The 12,954-nt window shown below is 50.9% G+C and overlaps 1 protein-coding gene across 1 annotated transcript in view; it reads left to right on the top strand.

Annotated features, from left to right (window-relative positions):
- Positions 1-6: 6 nt before the first annotated feature.
- Positions 7-12,954, top strand: part of SENP3 (SUMO specific peptidase 3) — a 66,930-nt gene continuing 53,982 nt past the window's right edge. The window contains exons 1-5 of the mRNA XM_063930675.1: positions 7-79; positions 4,241-4,646; positions 4,731-4,931; positions 5,135-5,246; positions 5,340-5,487. Coding sequence (XP_063786745.1) covers positions 4,247-4,646; positions 4,731-4,931; positions 5,135-5,246; positions 5,340-5,487 — 861 coding nt within the window. The 5' untranslated portion in view covers positions 7-79; positions 4,241-4,246. The remainder of the gene's footprint in view (positions 80-4,240; positions 4,647-4,730; positions 4,932-5,134; positions 5,247-5,339; positions 5,488-12,954) is intronic.

Raw genomic sequence — 12,954 nt, 5'->3', positions numbered from 1 at the left:
CAGAGAGAAAAGAGCGCGACCCGGAGACCGGGAAGGGGATGAGAGGACACGGGGAGCCCTGCGCCGGATCTGCGGACATGTGAGGGCCCGGTGCTCCCCTCCTTTCCCCCGGCGTTCCGCCTCCCGCCCGGGCCCGCACCTCCCCCATTATACCCTGCCATGCAGCTGTATACCCCCTGCCCAGCAGCTGTATATCCCCCTGCAAGTCCCTGCATTACCAGTGTGTTCCCCTCATTATACCCTGCCATGCAGCTGTATACCCCCTGCCCAGCAGCTGTATACCCCCTGCCCAGCAACTGTGTATCCCCCCTGCATTACCATTGTGTCCCCCCCCATTATACCCTGCCATGCAGCTGTATATCCCCCTGCTAGTCCCTGCATTACCAGTGTGTTCCCTTCATTATATCCTGCCATGCAGCTGTATATCCCCCCTGCTATACCATGCATTATCATTGTGCCCCCCGTTATCCCCTGCCCAGCAACTGTATACCCCCCCTGCATTACCATTGTCCCCCCATTATACCCTGCCATGCAGCTGTATATCTCCCCTGCTATACCATGCATTATCATTGTGTCCACCCCCACCCCCCGTTATGTCCTGCCCAGCAGCTGTATATCCCCCCTGCTATACCCTGCATTACCAGTGTGTCCCCTGTTATAACCTGCCATGCAGCTGTATATCTCTTCCCCCCCCCACCGCTATACCCTGCATTACCTCTGTGCCCCCCCCCCCCGTTTTACCCTGCCCAGCAGCTGTATATGCCCCCTGCTATACCCTGCATTACCGTTGTGTCCCCCCATTATACCCTGCCATGCAGCTGTATATCTCCCCCCCGCTATAACCTGCATTACCTCTGCCCCCCCCCTCCCGTTTACCCTACCCAGCAGCTGTATATGCCCCCTGCTATACCCTGCATAACCATTGTGTGTGTCCCCCGTTATACCCTGCCCACCAGCTGTATATCCCCCCGTGCTGTACCCTGCATCACCTCTGTATCCCCCCATTATACCCTGCCCAGCAGCTGTATATCCCCCCTGCTATACCCTGCATCACCAGTGTGTTCCCCCCATTATACCCTGCCCAGCGGCTGTATATCCCCTCATTATAACCCTTACCAGCGGCTACATACCCACCTCTCCATTTTACCCTGCCATGCAGCTGTATATCCCCCCCCCCCGCTATACCCTGCATTATCTTCTGTATCCCCCCGTTATACCCTGCCATGCAGATGTATGTCACCCCCCCCCCCATTATACCCTGCCCAGCAGCTGTATATCCCCCCCTGCTATACCCTGCATTACCTCTGTATCCCCCCATTATACACTGCCATTCAGCTATGTCCCCCTGCTATACCATTCTTTACTTCTGTATCCCCCCCGTTATACCCTGCCCAGTAGCTGTATGTCACTCCCCTATTATATTCTGCCGTGCAGCTGTATATCCCCCCGGCTATACCCTGCATTACCTCTGTATCCCCCTATTATACCCTGCCATGCAGCTGTATATCCCCCCGGCTATACCCTGCATTACCTCTGTATCCCCCCATTATACCCTGCTCAGCAGCTGTATATCCCCCCCCCCGCTATACCCTGTATTACCTCTGTATCCCCCCATTATACCCTGCCATGCAGCTGTATGTCACCCCCACCCCATTATACCCTGCCCAGCAGCTGTATATCCCCCCCTGCTATACCCTGCATTACCTCTGTATCCCCCCATTATACACTGCCATTCAGCTATGTCCCCCTGCTATACCATTCTTTACTTCTGTATCCCCCCCGTTATACCCTGCCCAGTAGCTGTATGTCACTCCCCTATTATATTCTGCCGTGCAGCTGTATATCCCCCCGGCTATACCCTGCATTACCTCTGTATCCCCCTATTATACCCTGCCATGCAGCTGTATATCCCCCCCGGCTATACCCTGCATTACCTCTGTATCCCCCCATTATACCCTGCCATGCAGCTGTATATCCCCCCGGCTATACCCTGCATTACCTCTGTATCCCCCCATTATACCCTGCTCAGCAGCTGTATATCCCCCCCCCCCCGCTATACCCTGTATTACCTCTGTATCCCCCCATTATACCCTGCCATGCAGCTGTATGTCACCCCCACCCTATTATACCTTGCCATGCATCTGTATGTCCCTTGCTATACCCTGCATTACCTCTGTATCCCCCCCATTATGCCCTGCAGCTGTATATCCCCCCTCCCCCCCCCACCCGTTATACCCTGCATTACCTCTGTATCCCCCCATTATACCCTGCCATGCAGCTGTATATCCCCCCGGCTATACCCTGCATTACCTCTGTATCCCCCCGTTATACCCTGCCCAGCAGCTGTATATCCCCCCGGCTATACCCTGCATTACCTCTGTATCCCCCTGTTATACCCTGCCCAGCAGCTGTATATCCCCCCGGCTATACCCTGCATTACCTCTGTATCCCCCCCCCATTATACCCTGCCCAGCAGCTGTATATCCCCCCGGCTATACCCTGCATTACCTCTGTATCCCCCCCCATTATACCCTGCCCAGCAGCTGTATATCCCCCCTGCTATACCCTGCATTACCTCTGTATCCCCCCGTTCTACCCTGCCCAGCAGCTGTATATCCCCCCTGCTATACCCTGCATTACCTCTGTATCCCCCCATTATACCATGCCCAGCAGCTGTATATCCCCCCCTCCCCGCTATACCCTGTAGTACCTCTGTATCCCCCCATTATACCCTGCCATGCAGCTGTATGTCACCCCCACCCCATTATACCTTGCCATGCATCTGTATGTCCCTTGCTATACCCTGCATTACCTCTGTATCTCCCCCCCCCCCCCCCATTATACCCTGTAGCTGTATATCCCCCCCCCCCTGCATTACCTCTGTACCCTGCATTATACCCTGCCATGCAGCTGTATATCCCCCCGTCTATACCCTGCATTACCTCTGTATCCCCCCATTATACCCTGCCCAGCAGCTGTATATCCCCCCCTCCCCGCTATACCCTGTATTACCTCTGTATCCCCCCATTATACCCTGCCATGCAGCTGTATGTCACCCCCACCCCATTATACCTTGCCATGCATCTGTATGTCCCTTGCTATACCCTGCATTACCTCTGTATCCCCCCCCCATTATACCCTGCAGCTGTATATCCCCCCTCCCCCCCCCCCCCCCCCCCGTTACACCCTGCATTACCTCTGTACCCTGCATTATACCCTACCTAGCAGCTATATATCCCCCGTTATACCCTGCATTACCTCTGTATCCCCCTCCCCCATTATTACCATGCCTAGCAGTTGTATATCCCCCCAGTATGGACCTGCATTACCTCTGTTTTCCCCCCACCCCACCCAAATTATACCCTGCCATGCAGCTGAATCCCCCCTCCCCCCCTTCATTACGTTTGTATCGCCTCTTCCCATTGTACCCTGCATTACATCTGCACCCTTCTGCATAACCTAGTCTCGAGGTTGCTCTCCCCTGCCTCATGCCTCGGCCATTTCTGCTTACTTCCTGCCACCTTCCCCTTTCTTATGCCTCACGCCGCCTGTCTGTCTCTCCCTCCCTTTAGATTGTTAGCTCCTTGTTGCAGGGCCCTTTTACATTTCAATTACAGCTCCCTCCTACCCGGTGAATGTCTGTACCCGCAGCTCCTCTCACTCATGACTATTCATCTTCCAATGGCCGGCCGCCAATTACTCCTGTGCTTCCTTACGTGTCGGCTGTGGTGATAATTGTTACCTGTGCTCTGTTATAGCTTCTCACTTACTGTAATGTCGCGTTCCGTGCACCCTGTACTGTTCTAATGTCTGCCGTACACACGCCGCAAAACACTTGTGGCGCCTTATAAATAAAATGTAATAATAAAGCCCCACATTGTACCCTGCATTATGTCCGTATAGTAACCCCCCCACCCCCCCACCCCCCACCCCCCACTGCACCCCCTCTTACTCTGTTGTAGAATGTTTATCTGCGGCATTCATACCTGTACGTATCGCTGCATGCCCGTTCTGCTTCTGTGTGCCATACATGTCTTGTGGTGAGCAGACACGGTGCTATACATCTGTGTGTGTGTGACTCCGGTGTATCCCCCGCACTGTGCCATACTGACTCTGATCACTGCCCCGTCATTTATACACATAAAGCCGCTGTGATTGGCCAATCTTGTGCTCGCAGGCCCAGGGCGTGGCCTTTGTGTATATAATATAGACTAAACGAGCGGTCACTTCTTCCTTCTAGATCATAATGAGGCACACCCCGGTACAACGCCATCTTCCTCCCCTATCCAGCCACCTACTGCCTCATGGGAAACATGTCAAGCTTTTCCAGACCCCGGAAGGTCGATACTGGGAGGAAGAGGAGGAAGAAGAGGAACCACAGCTGAGAAAGCCGTGCAGACGCCCACAGAGGAAAGGGAGGAGCCAGAAGATGCGGGTTATGCGCTCGCTTTCCCTGCACCTCTTCAAGCGGCCAATTTCACTGCCCTTCTACTGGAAAATATGGGGGAGCCTGGGGGCCAGGCGGAGGCGGATTTGGGGCAGGAGAAGGGAAGGCGGAGGCGGCTCTGTGGGTCTGCAGTTGGGAAAGCGCAGAGGGTGTATTGAAGAAGCATCGCTGGGCAATCATTTAGCTGAAGGGGAGACAGGTGAGGAAGGTCACTGTAAACCCCCCCACTAATAAATCCCCTCTCATGCCCGTCCTCCGTCACCACGTCTTTGTCTTCCCTCAGGTCACCCTCTCGGACTTCCCAATGGGTTCTCTCCGCTACCTGCAGAGTCGGACACCATCCTCATTACCAACGTCTGCAGTATTGGAACCCAAGAGATCCCAGCCCCAAATGGACCCCACAGGCAAGATGGCTTAACCCCACCTCCAGAAAAGGAAGCCCCACCCCCTGCGTTGACAGAGGAGCACGTGGCCTGCGTACAGAGTGAGGGCATTTTTTCTGAATATTTATTCAATCCTTTGTCACAGAAGCCCCCCCCCCCCCCCCCCCCCCCCCCCCCTCCTGCAAAATGACAGTGCACTAAAATGGTTTTTCATATGCGGACTGTACAGTGGTGTATTATTGGTACGCAGACTGCACACGTCAGGGCTACGAGTAAGTGACAGTTCCGACGCTCTCTTTCCCAGGTATTCTGGACCAGTTTCTCCAGTCTTATGGAAGCCTGATACCGCTGGGAACAGAAGAAGTGTTGGACAAGTTGGAAGATGTGTTCCAGCAGCCGTTCTCTACACCAGCCAGGTAAGTCTGGGTCTGGATAGGGTGCATGCTGTGTGTTGGGCAGGGGGGAAGCTGGCTGTATAGTGTTCTGCAGCTGTGAATTCCATGCTGCAGGAGAGCTGTTGTACAACACGTCATCCAGTCCTATCAGCGTCTACCTGGGAACAATCTGCTGCGCACCTTCCGTGTTACTTACAAGAGGCATGTGCTAAGCATGGATGATCTGGGCACCCTGTATGGACAGAACTGGCTCAATGATCAGGTAAGATAGGCCATGCTGGTTACTGCTGAGGATGGAGGTGTAGTGATATAGCTGTGTGTGTGTGTGGGGTCAGTACAGGAATAGTAGAGAGAGATACAGGACAGGATGGAGGTGTAGTGATATAGCTGTGTGTGGGGGGGGGGTCAGTACAGGAATAGTAGAGAGATACAGGACAGGATAGAGGTAGTGACAGAGCTGTGTGTGGGGTCAGTACAGGAATAGTAGAGAGATACAGGACAGGATGGAGGTGTAACATAGTATCTGAGGTTGAAAAAAGACAATTGTCCATCGAGTTCAACCTATTTGTGGTCTCCTATGCATGATGATTTGACTAAAATTTCTGACTGATGCTGCTGTCAGCCGTTACATTTTATCCCTATTTATAGTAACTATAATGCATGACTATGCACCATACCCCTGGATATCCTTATCCATTAGGAATTTATCTAACCCATTCTTAAAGGTGTTGACAGATTCCGCCATTACAACTCCCTCGGGCAGGGAATTCCAAACACGTATTGTCCTTACCGTGAAAAAGCCTTTACGCCGTATTGTGCGGAATCTCCTCTCCTCTAACCTGAGCGAGTGTCCACGAGTCCTCTGTGTTGATCTAACCAAAAACAGGTCCCGCGCAAGCTCTGTGTATTGTCCCCTTATATATTTGTAGATGTTGATCATATCCCCTCTTAGTCTCCGCTTTTCCAATGTAAACATGCCTAGCCTTTCAAGCCTTTCCTTGTAGTCCATCGTCTCCATGCCCTTAATTAGTTTGGTCGCCCTCCTCTGTACCTTTTCAAGCTCCAGGATATCCTTTTTGTAGTATGGTGCCCAGAATTGTACACAGTATTCAAGGTGTGGCCTCACTAGTGATTTATATAACGGGAGTATAATACTCTCGTCCCTAGCATCAATACCCCGTTTTATGCATGCTAATAATAAGAATTTACTTACCGATAATTCTATTTCTCGGAGTCCGTAGTGGATGCTGGGGTTCCTGAAAGGACCATGGGGAATAGCGGCTCCGCAGGAGACAGGGCACAAAAGTAAAGCTTTCCGATCAGGTGGTGTGCACTGGCTCCTCCCCCTATGACCCTCCTCCAAGCCAGTTAGGTACTGTGCCCGGACGAGCGTACACAATAAGGGAGGAATTTTGAATCCCGGGTAAGACTCATACCAGCCACACCAATCACACCGTACAACTTGTGATCTAAACCCAGTTAACAGTATGATAACAGCGGAGCCTCTGAAAAGATGGCTCACAACAATAACAACCCGATTTTTGTAACTATGTACAAGTATTGCAGATAATCCGCACTTGGGATGGGCGCCCAGCATCCACTACGGACTCCGAGAAATAGAATTATCGGTAAGTAAATTCTTATTTTCTCTATCGTCCTAGTGGATGCTGGGGTTCCTGAAAGGACCATGGGGATTATACCAAAGCTCCCAAACGGGCGGGAGAGTGCGGATGACTCTGCAGCACCGAATGAGAGAACTCCAGGTCCTCCTTAGCCAGGGTATCAAATTTGTAGAATTTAGCAAACGTGTTTGCCCCTGACCAAGTAGCTGCTCGGCAAAGTTGTAAAGCCGAGACCCCTCGGGCAGCCGCCCAAGATGAGCCCATCTTCCTTGTGGAATGGGCATTTACATATTTTGGCTGTGGCAGGCCTGCCACAGAATGTGCAAGCTGAATTGTATTACACATCCAACTAGCAATAGTCTGCTTAGAAGCAAGAGCACCCAGTTTGTTGGGTGCATACAGGATAACAGCAAGTCAGTTTTCCTGACTCCAGCCGTCCTGGAACATATTTTCAGGGCCCTGACAACATCTAGCAACTTGGAGTCCTCCAAGTCCCTAGTAGGTGCAAGGCACCACAATAAGCTGGTTCAGGTGAAACACTGACACCACCTTAGGGAGAGAACTGGGGACGAGTCCGCAGCTCTGCCCTGTCCGAATGGACAAACAGATATGGGCTTTTTTTGAGAAAAAAACCACCAATTTGACACTCGCCTGGTCCAGGCCAGGGCCAAGAGCATGGTCACTTTTCATGTGAGATGCTTCAAATCCACAGATTTGACTGGTTTTAAACCAATGTGATTTGAGGAATCCCAGAACTACGTTGAGATCCCACAGTGCCACTGGAGGCACAAAAGGGGGTTGTATATGCAATACTCCCTTGACAAACTTCTGGACTTCAGGAACTGAAGCCAATTCTTTCTGGAAGAAAATCGACAGGGCCGAAATTTGAACCTTAATGGACCCCAATTTGAGGCCCATAGACACTCCTGTTTGCAGGAAATGCAGGAAACGACCGAGTTGAAATTTCTTTGTGGGGCCTTCCTGGCCTCACACCACGCAACATATTTTCGCCACATGTGGTGATAATGTTGTGCGGTCACCTCCTTTCTGGCTTTGACCAGGGTAGGAATGACCTCTTCCGGAATGCCTTTTTCCCTTAGGATCCGGCTTTCCACCGCCATGCCGACAAACGCAGCTGCGGTAAGTCTTGGAACAGACATGGTACTTGCTGAAGCAAGTCCCTTCTTAGCGGCAGAGGCCATAAGACCTCTGTAAGCATCTCTTGAAGTTCCGGGTACCAAGTCCTTCTTGGCCAATCCGGAGCCATGAGTCTAGTTCTTACTCCTCTACGTCTTATAATTCTCAGCACCTTAGGTATGAGAAGCAGAGGAGGGAACACATACACCGACTGGTACACCCACGGTGTTACCAGAACGTCCACAGCTATTGCCTGAGGGTCTCTTGACCTGGCGCAATACCTGTCCCGTTTTTTGTTCAGACGGGACGCCATCATGTCCACCTTTGGTATTTCCCAACGGTTTACAATCATGTGGAAAAAAACTTCCCGATGAAGTTTCCACTCTCCCGGGTGGAGGTCGTGCCTGCTGAGGAAGTCTGCTTCCCAGTTTCCATTCCCGGGATGAAACACTGCTGACAGTGCTATCACATGATTTTCCGCCCAGCGAAAAGTCCTTGCAGTTTTTGCCATTGCCCTCCTGCTTCTTGTGTCGCCCTGTCTGTTTACGTGGGCGACTGCCGTGATGTTTTTCCCACTGGATCAATACCGGCTGACCTTGAAGCAGAGGTCTTGCTAAGCTTAGAGCATTATAAATTTACCCTTAGCTCCAGTATATTTATGTGGAGAAAAGTCTCCAGACTTGATCACACTCCCTGGAAATTTTTTCCTTGTGTGACTGCTCCCCAGCCTCTCGGGCTGGGCTCCGTGGTCACCAGCATCCAAACCTGAATGCCGAATCTGCGGCCCTCTAGAAGATGAGCACTCTATAACCACCACAGGAGAGACACCCTTGTCCTTGGATATAGGGTTATCCGCTGATGCATCTGAAGATGCGATCCGGACCATTTGTCCAGCAGATCCCACTGAAAAGTTCTTGCGTGAAATCTGCCGAATGGAATTGCTTCGTAGGAAGCCACCATTTTTACCAGGACCCTTGTGCAATGATGCACTGTTTTTAGGAGGTTCCTGACTAGCTCGGATAACTCCCTGGCTTTCTCTTCCGGGAGAAACACCTTTTTCTGGACTGTGTCCAGAATCATCCCTAGGCACAGCAGACGTGTCGTCGGGATCAGCTGCGATTTTGGAATATTTAGAATCCACCCGTGCTGTTGTAGCAGTATCCGAGATAGTGCTACTCCGACCTCCAACTGTTCCCTGGACTATGCCCTTATCAGGAGATCGTCCAAGTAAGGGATAATTAAGACGCCTTTTCTTCGAAGAAGAATCATCATTTCGGCCATTACCTTGGTAAAGACCCGGGGTGCCGTGGACAATCCAAACGGCAGCGTCTGAAACTGATAGTGACAGTTCTGCACCACGAACCTGAGGTACCCTTAGTGAGAAGGGCAAATTTGGGACATAGAGGTAAGCATCCCTGATGTCCCGGGACACTATATAGTCCCCTTCTTCCTGGTTCGTTATCACTGCTCTGAGTGACTCCATCTTGATTTGAACCTTTGTAAGTGTTCAAAAATTTTTTTAGAATAAGTCTCACCTAGCCTTCTGGCTTCAGTACCACAATATAGTGTGGAATAATACCCCTTTTCTTGTAGTAGGAGGGGTAATTTAATTATCACCTGCTGGGAATACAGCTTGTGAATTTTTTCCCATACTGCCTCCTTGTCGGAGGGAGACCTTGGTAAAGCAGACTTCAGGAGCCTGCGAAGGGGAAACGTCTCGACATTCCAATCTGTACCCCTGGGATACTACTTGTAGGATCCAGGGGTCCTGTACGGTCTCAGCGCCATGCTGAGAACTTGTCAGAAGCGGTGGAACGCTTCTGTTCCTGGGAATGGGCTGCCTGCTGCAGTCTTCTTCCCTTTCCTCTATCCCTGGGCAGATATGATCTTATAGGGACGAAAAGGACTGAGGCTGAAAAGACGGTGTCTTTTTCTGCAGAGATGTGACTTAGGGTAAAAACGGCGGATTTTCCAGCAGTTGCCGTGGCCACCAGGTCCGATGGACCGACCCCAAATAACTCCTCTTCCTTTATACGGCAATACACCTTTGTGCCGTTTGGAATCTGCATCACCTGACCACTGTCGTGTCCATAACATCTTCTGGCAGATATGGACATCGCATTTACTCTTGATGCCAGAGTGCAAATATCCCTCTGTGCATCTCGCATATATAGAAATGCATCCTTTAAATGCTCTATAGTCAATAAAATACTGTCCCTGTCAAGGGTATCAATATTTTTAGTCAGGGAATCCGACCAAGCCACCCCAGCTCTGCACATCCAGGCTGAGGCGATCGCTGGTCGCAGTATAACACCAGTATGTGTGTATATACTTTTTATGATATTTTTCCAGCCTCCTGTCAGCTGGTCCTTGAGGACGGCCCTATCTATAGACGGTACCGCCACTTGTTTTGATAAGCGTGTGAGCGCCTTATCCACCCTAAGGGGTGTTTCCCAACGCGCCCTAACTTCTGGCGGGAAAGGGTATACCGCCCATAATTTTCTATCGGGGGGAACCCACGCATCATCACACACTTTATTTAATTTATCTGATTCAGGAAAAACTACGGTAGTTTTTTCACATCCCACATAATACCCTCTTTTGTGGTACTTGTAGTATCAGAAATATGAAACACCTCCTTCATTGCCTTTAACGTGTGGCCCTAATAAGGAATACGTTTGTTTATTCACCGTCGACACTGGATTCAGTGTCCCTGTCTGTGTCTGTGTCGACCGACTAAAGTAAACGGGCGTTTTAAAACCCCTGACGGTGTTTTTGAGACGTCTGGACCGGTACTAATTGTTTGTCGGCCATCTCATGTCGTCAACCGACCTTGCAGCGTGTTGACATTATCACGTAATTCCCTAAATAAGCCATCCATTCCGGTGTCGACTCCCTAGAGAGTGACATCACCATTACAGGCAATTGCTCCGCCTCCTCACCAACATCGTCCTCATACATGTCGACACACACGTACCGACACACAGCACACACACAGGGAATGCTCTGATAGAGGACAGGACCCACTAGCCCTTTGGAGAGACAGAGGGAGAGTTTACCAGCACACACCAAAAACGCTATAATTATATAGGGACAACCTTATATAAGTGTTTTCCCTTATAGCATCTTTTTTATATATTTCTAACGCCAATTTAGTGCCCCCCCTCTCTGTTTTAACCCTGTTTCTGTAGTGCAGTGCAGGGGAGAGCCTGGGAGCCTTCCCTCCAGCCTTTCTGTGAGGGAAAATGGCGCTGTGTGCTGAGGAGATAGGCCCCGCCCCTTTTTCGGCGGCCTCGTCTCCCGCTCTTAACTGATTCTGGCAGGGGTTAAATATCTCCATATAGCCTCCGGAGGCTATATGTGAGGTATTTTTAGCCAAAATAGGTATTCATTTGCCTCCCAGGGCGCCCCCCTCCCAGCGCCCTGCACCCTCAGTGACTGCCGTGTGAAGTGTGCTGAGAGGAAAATGGCGCACAGCTGCAGTGCTGTGCGCTACCTTTAGAAGACTGAGGAGTCTTCTGCCGCCGATTCTGGACCTCTTCTTACTTCAGCATCTGCAAGGGGGCCGGCGGCAAGGCTCCGGTGACCATCCAGGCTGTACCTGTGATCGTCCCTCTGGAGCTGATGTCCAGTAGCCAAGAAGCCAATCCATCCTGCACGCAGGTGAGTTCACTTCTTCTCCCCTAAGTCCCTCGTTGCAGTGATCCTGTTGCCAGCAGGACTCACTGTAAAATAAAAAACCTAAGCTAAACTTTTCTAAGCAGCTCTTTAGGAGAGCCACCTAGATTGCACCCTTCTCGGCCGGGCACAAAAATCTAACTGGCTTGGAGGAGGGTCATAGGGGGAGGAGCCAGTGCACACCACCTGATCGGAAAGCTTTACTTTTGTGCCCTGTCTCCTGCGGAGCCGCTATTCCCCATGGTCCTTTCAGGAACCCCAGCATCCACTAGGACGATAGAGAAATCTTATTAGCCTTCTTTGCTGCAGTCCTACTTTGGGTACTACTGCTTAGCTTGCTATCTATGAGGACACCTAAGTCCTTTTCCAGTACAGAATCCCCTAATTTTACCCCATTTAGTAGGTAGTAGTGACAGAGCTGTGTGTGGGGCCAGTACAGGAATAGTAGAGAGATACAGGACAGGATGGAGGTGTAGTGATAGAGCTGTGTGTGGGGTCAGTGCAGGAATAGTAGAGAGATACAGGACAGGATGGAGGTGTAGTGACAGCTGTGTGTGTGGGGTCAGTAGAGAGATACAGGACAGGGTGTAGGTGTAGTGACAGCTGTGTGTGTGAGAGGTCAGTACAGGAGTAGTAGAGAGATACAGGACAGGATGGAGGTGTAGTGACAGCTGTGTGTGTGGGGTCAGTACAGGAATAGTAGAGAGATACAGGACAGGATGGAGGTGTAGTGACAGAGCTGTGTGCGGGGTCAGTACAGGAATAGTAGAGACATACAGGACAGGATGGAGTTGTAGTGACAGCTGTGTGTGTGGGGTCAGTACAGGAATAGTAGAGAGATACAGGATAGGATGGAGGTGTAGTGATAGAGCTGTGTGTGAGGTCAGTACAGGAATAGTAGAGAGATACAGGACAGGATGGAGGTGTAGTGACAGCTGTGTGTGAGAGGTCAGTACAGGAGTAGTAGAGAGATACAGGACAGGATGGGAGGTGTAGTGACAGAGCTGTGTGTGTGAGAGGTCAGTACAGGAGTAGTAGAGAGATACAGGACAGGATGGAGGTGTAGTGACAGCTGTGTGTGTGGGGTCAGTACAGGAATAGTAGAGAGATACAGGACAGGATGGAGGTGTAGTGACAGAGCTATGTGTGTGGGGTCAGTACAGGAATAGTAGAGAGATACAGGACAGGATGGAGGTGTAGTGACAGAGCTGTGTGTGTATGGGGTCAGTGCAGGAATAGTAGAGAGATACAGTACAGAATGGAGGTGTAGTGACAGAGCTGTGTGTGAGGTC

The sequence above is a fragment of the Pseudophryne corroboree genome, chromosome 6 (genome assembly GCF_028390025.1).
Source record: "Pseudophryne corroboree isolate aPseCor3 chromosome 6, aPseCor3.hap2, whole genome shotgun sequence".
NCBI classification, from domain to species: domain Eukaryota; kingdom Metazoa; phylum Chordata; class Amphibia; order Anura; family Myobatrachidae; genus Pseudophryne; species Pseudophryne corroboree.
The sequence above is the reverse complement of the archived record's forward strand: the minus strand, read 5'-3'. Positions and strand labels throughout refer to the sequence as shown.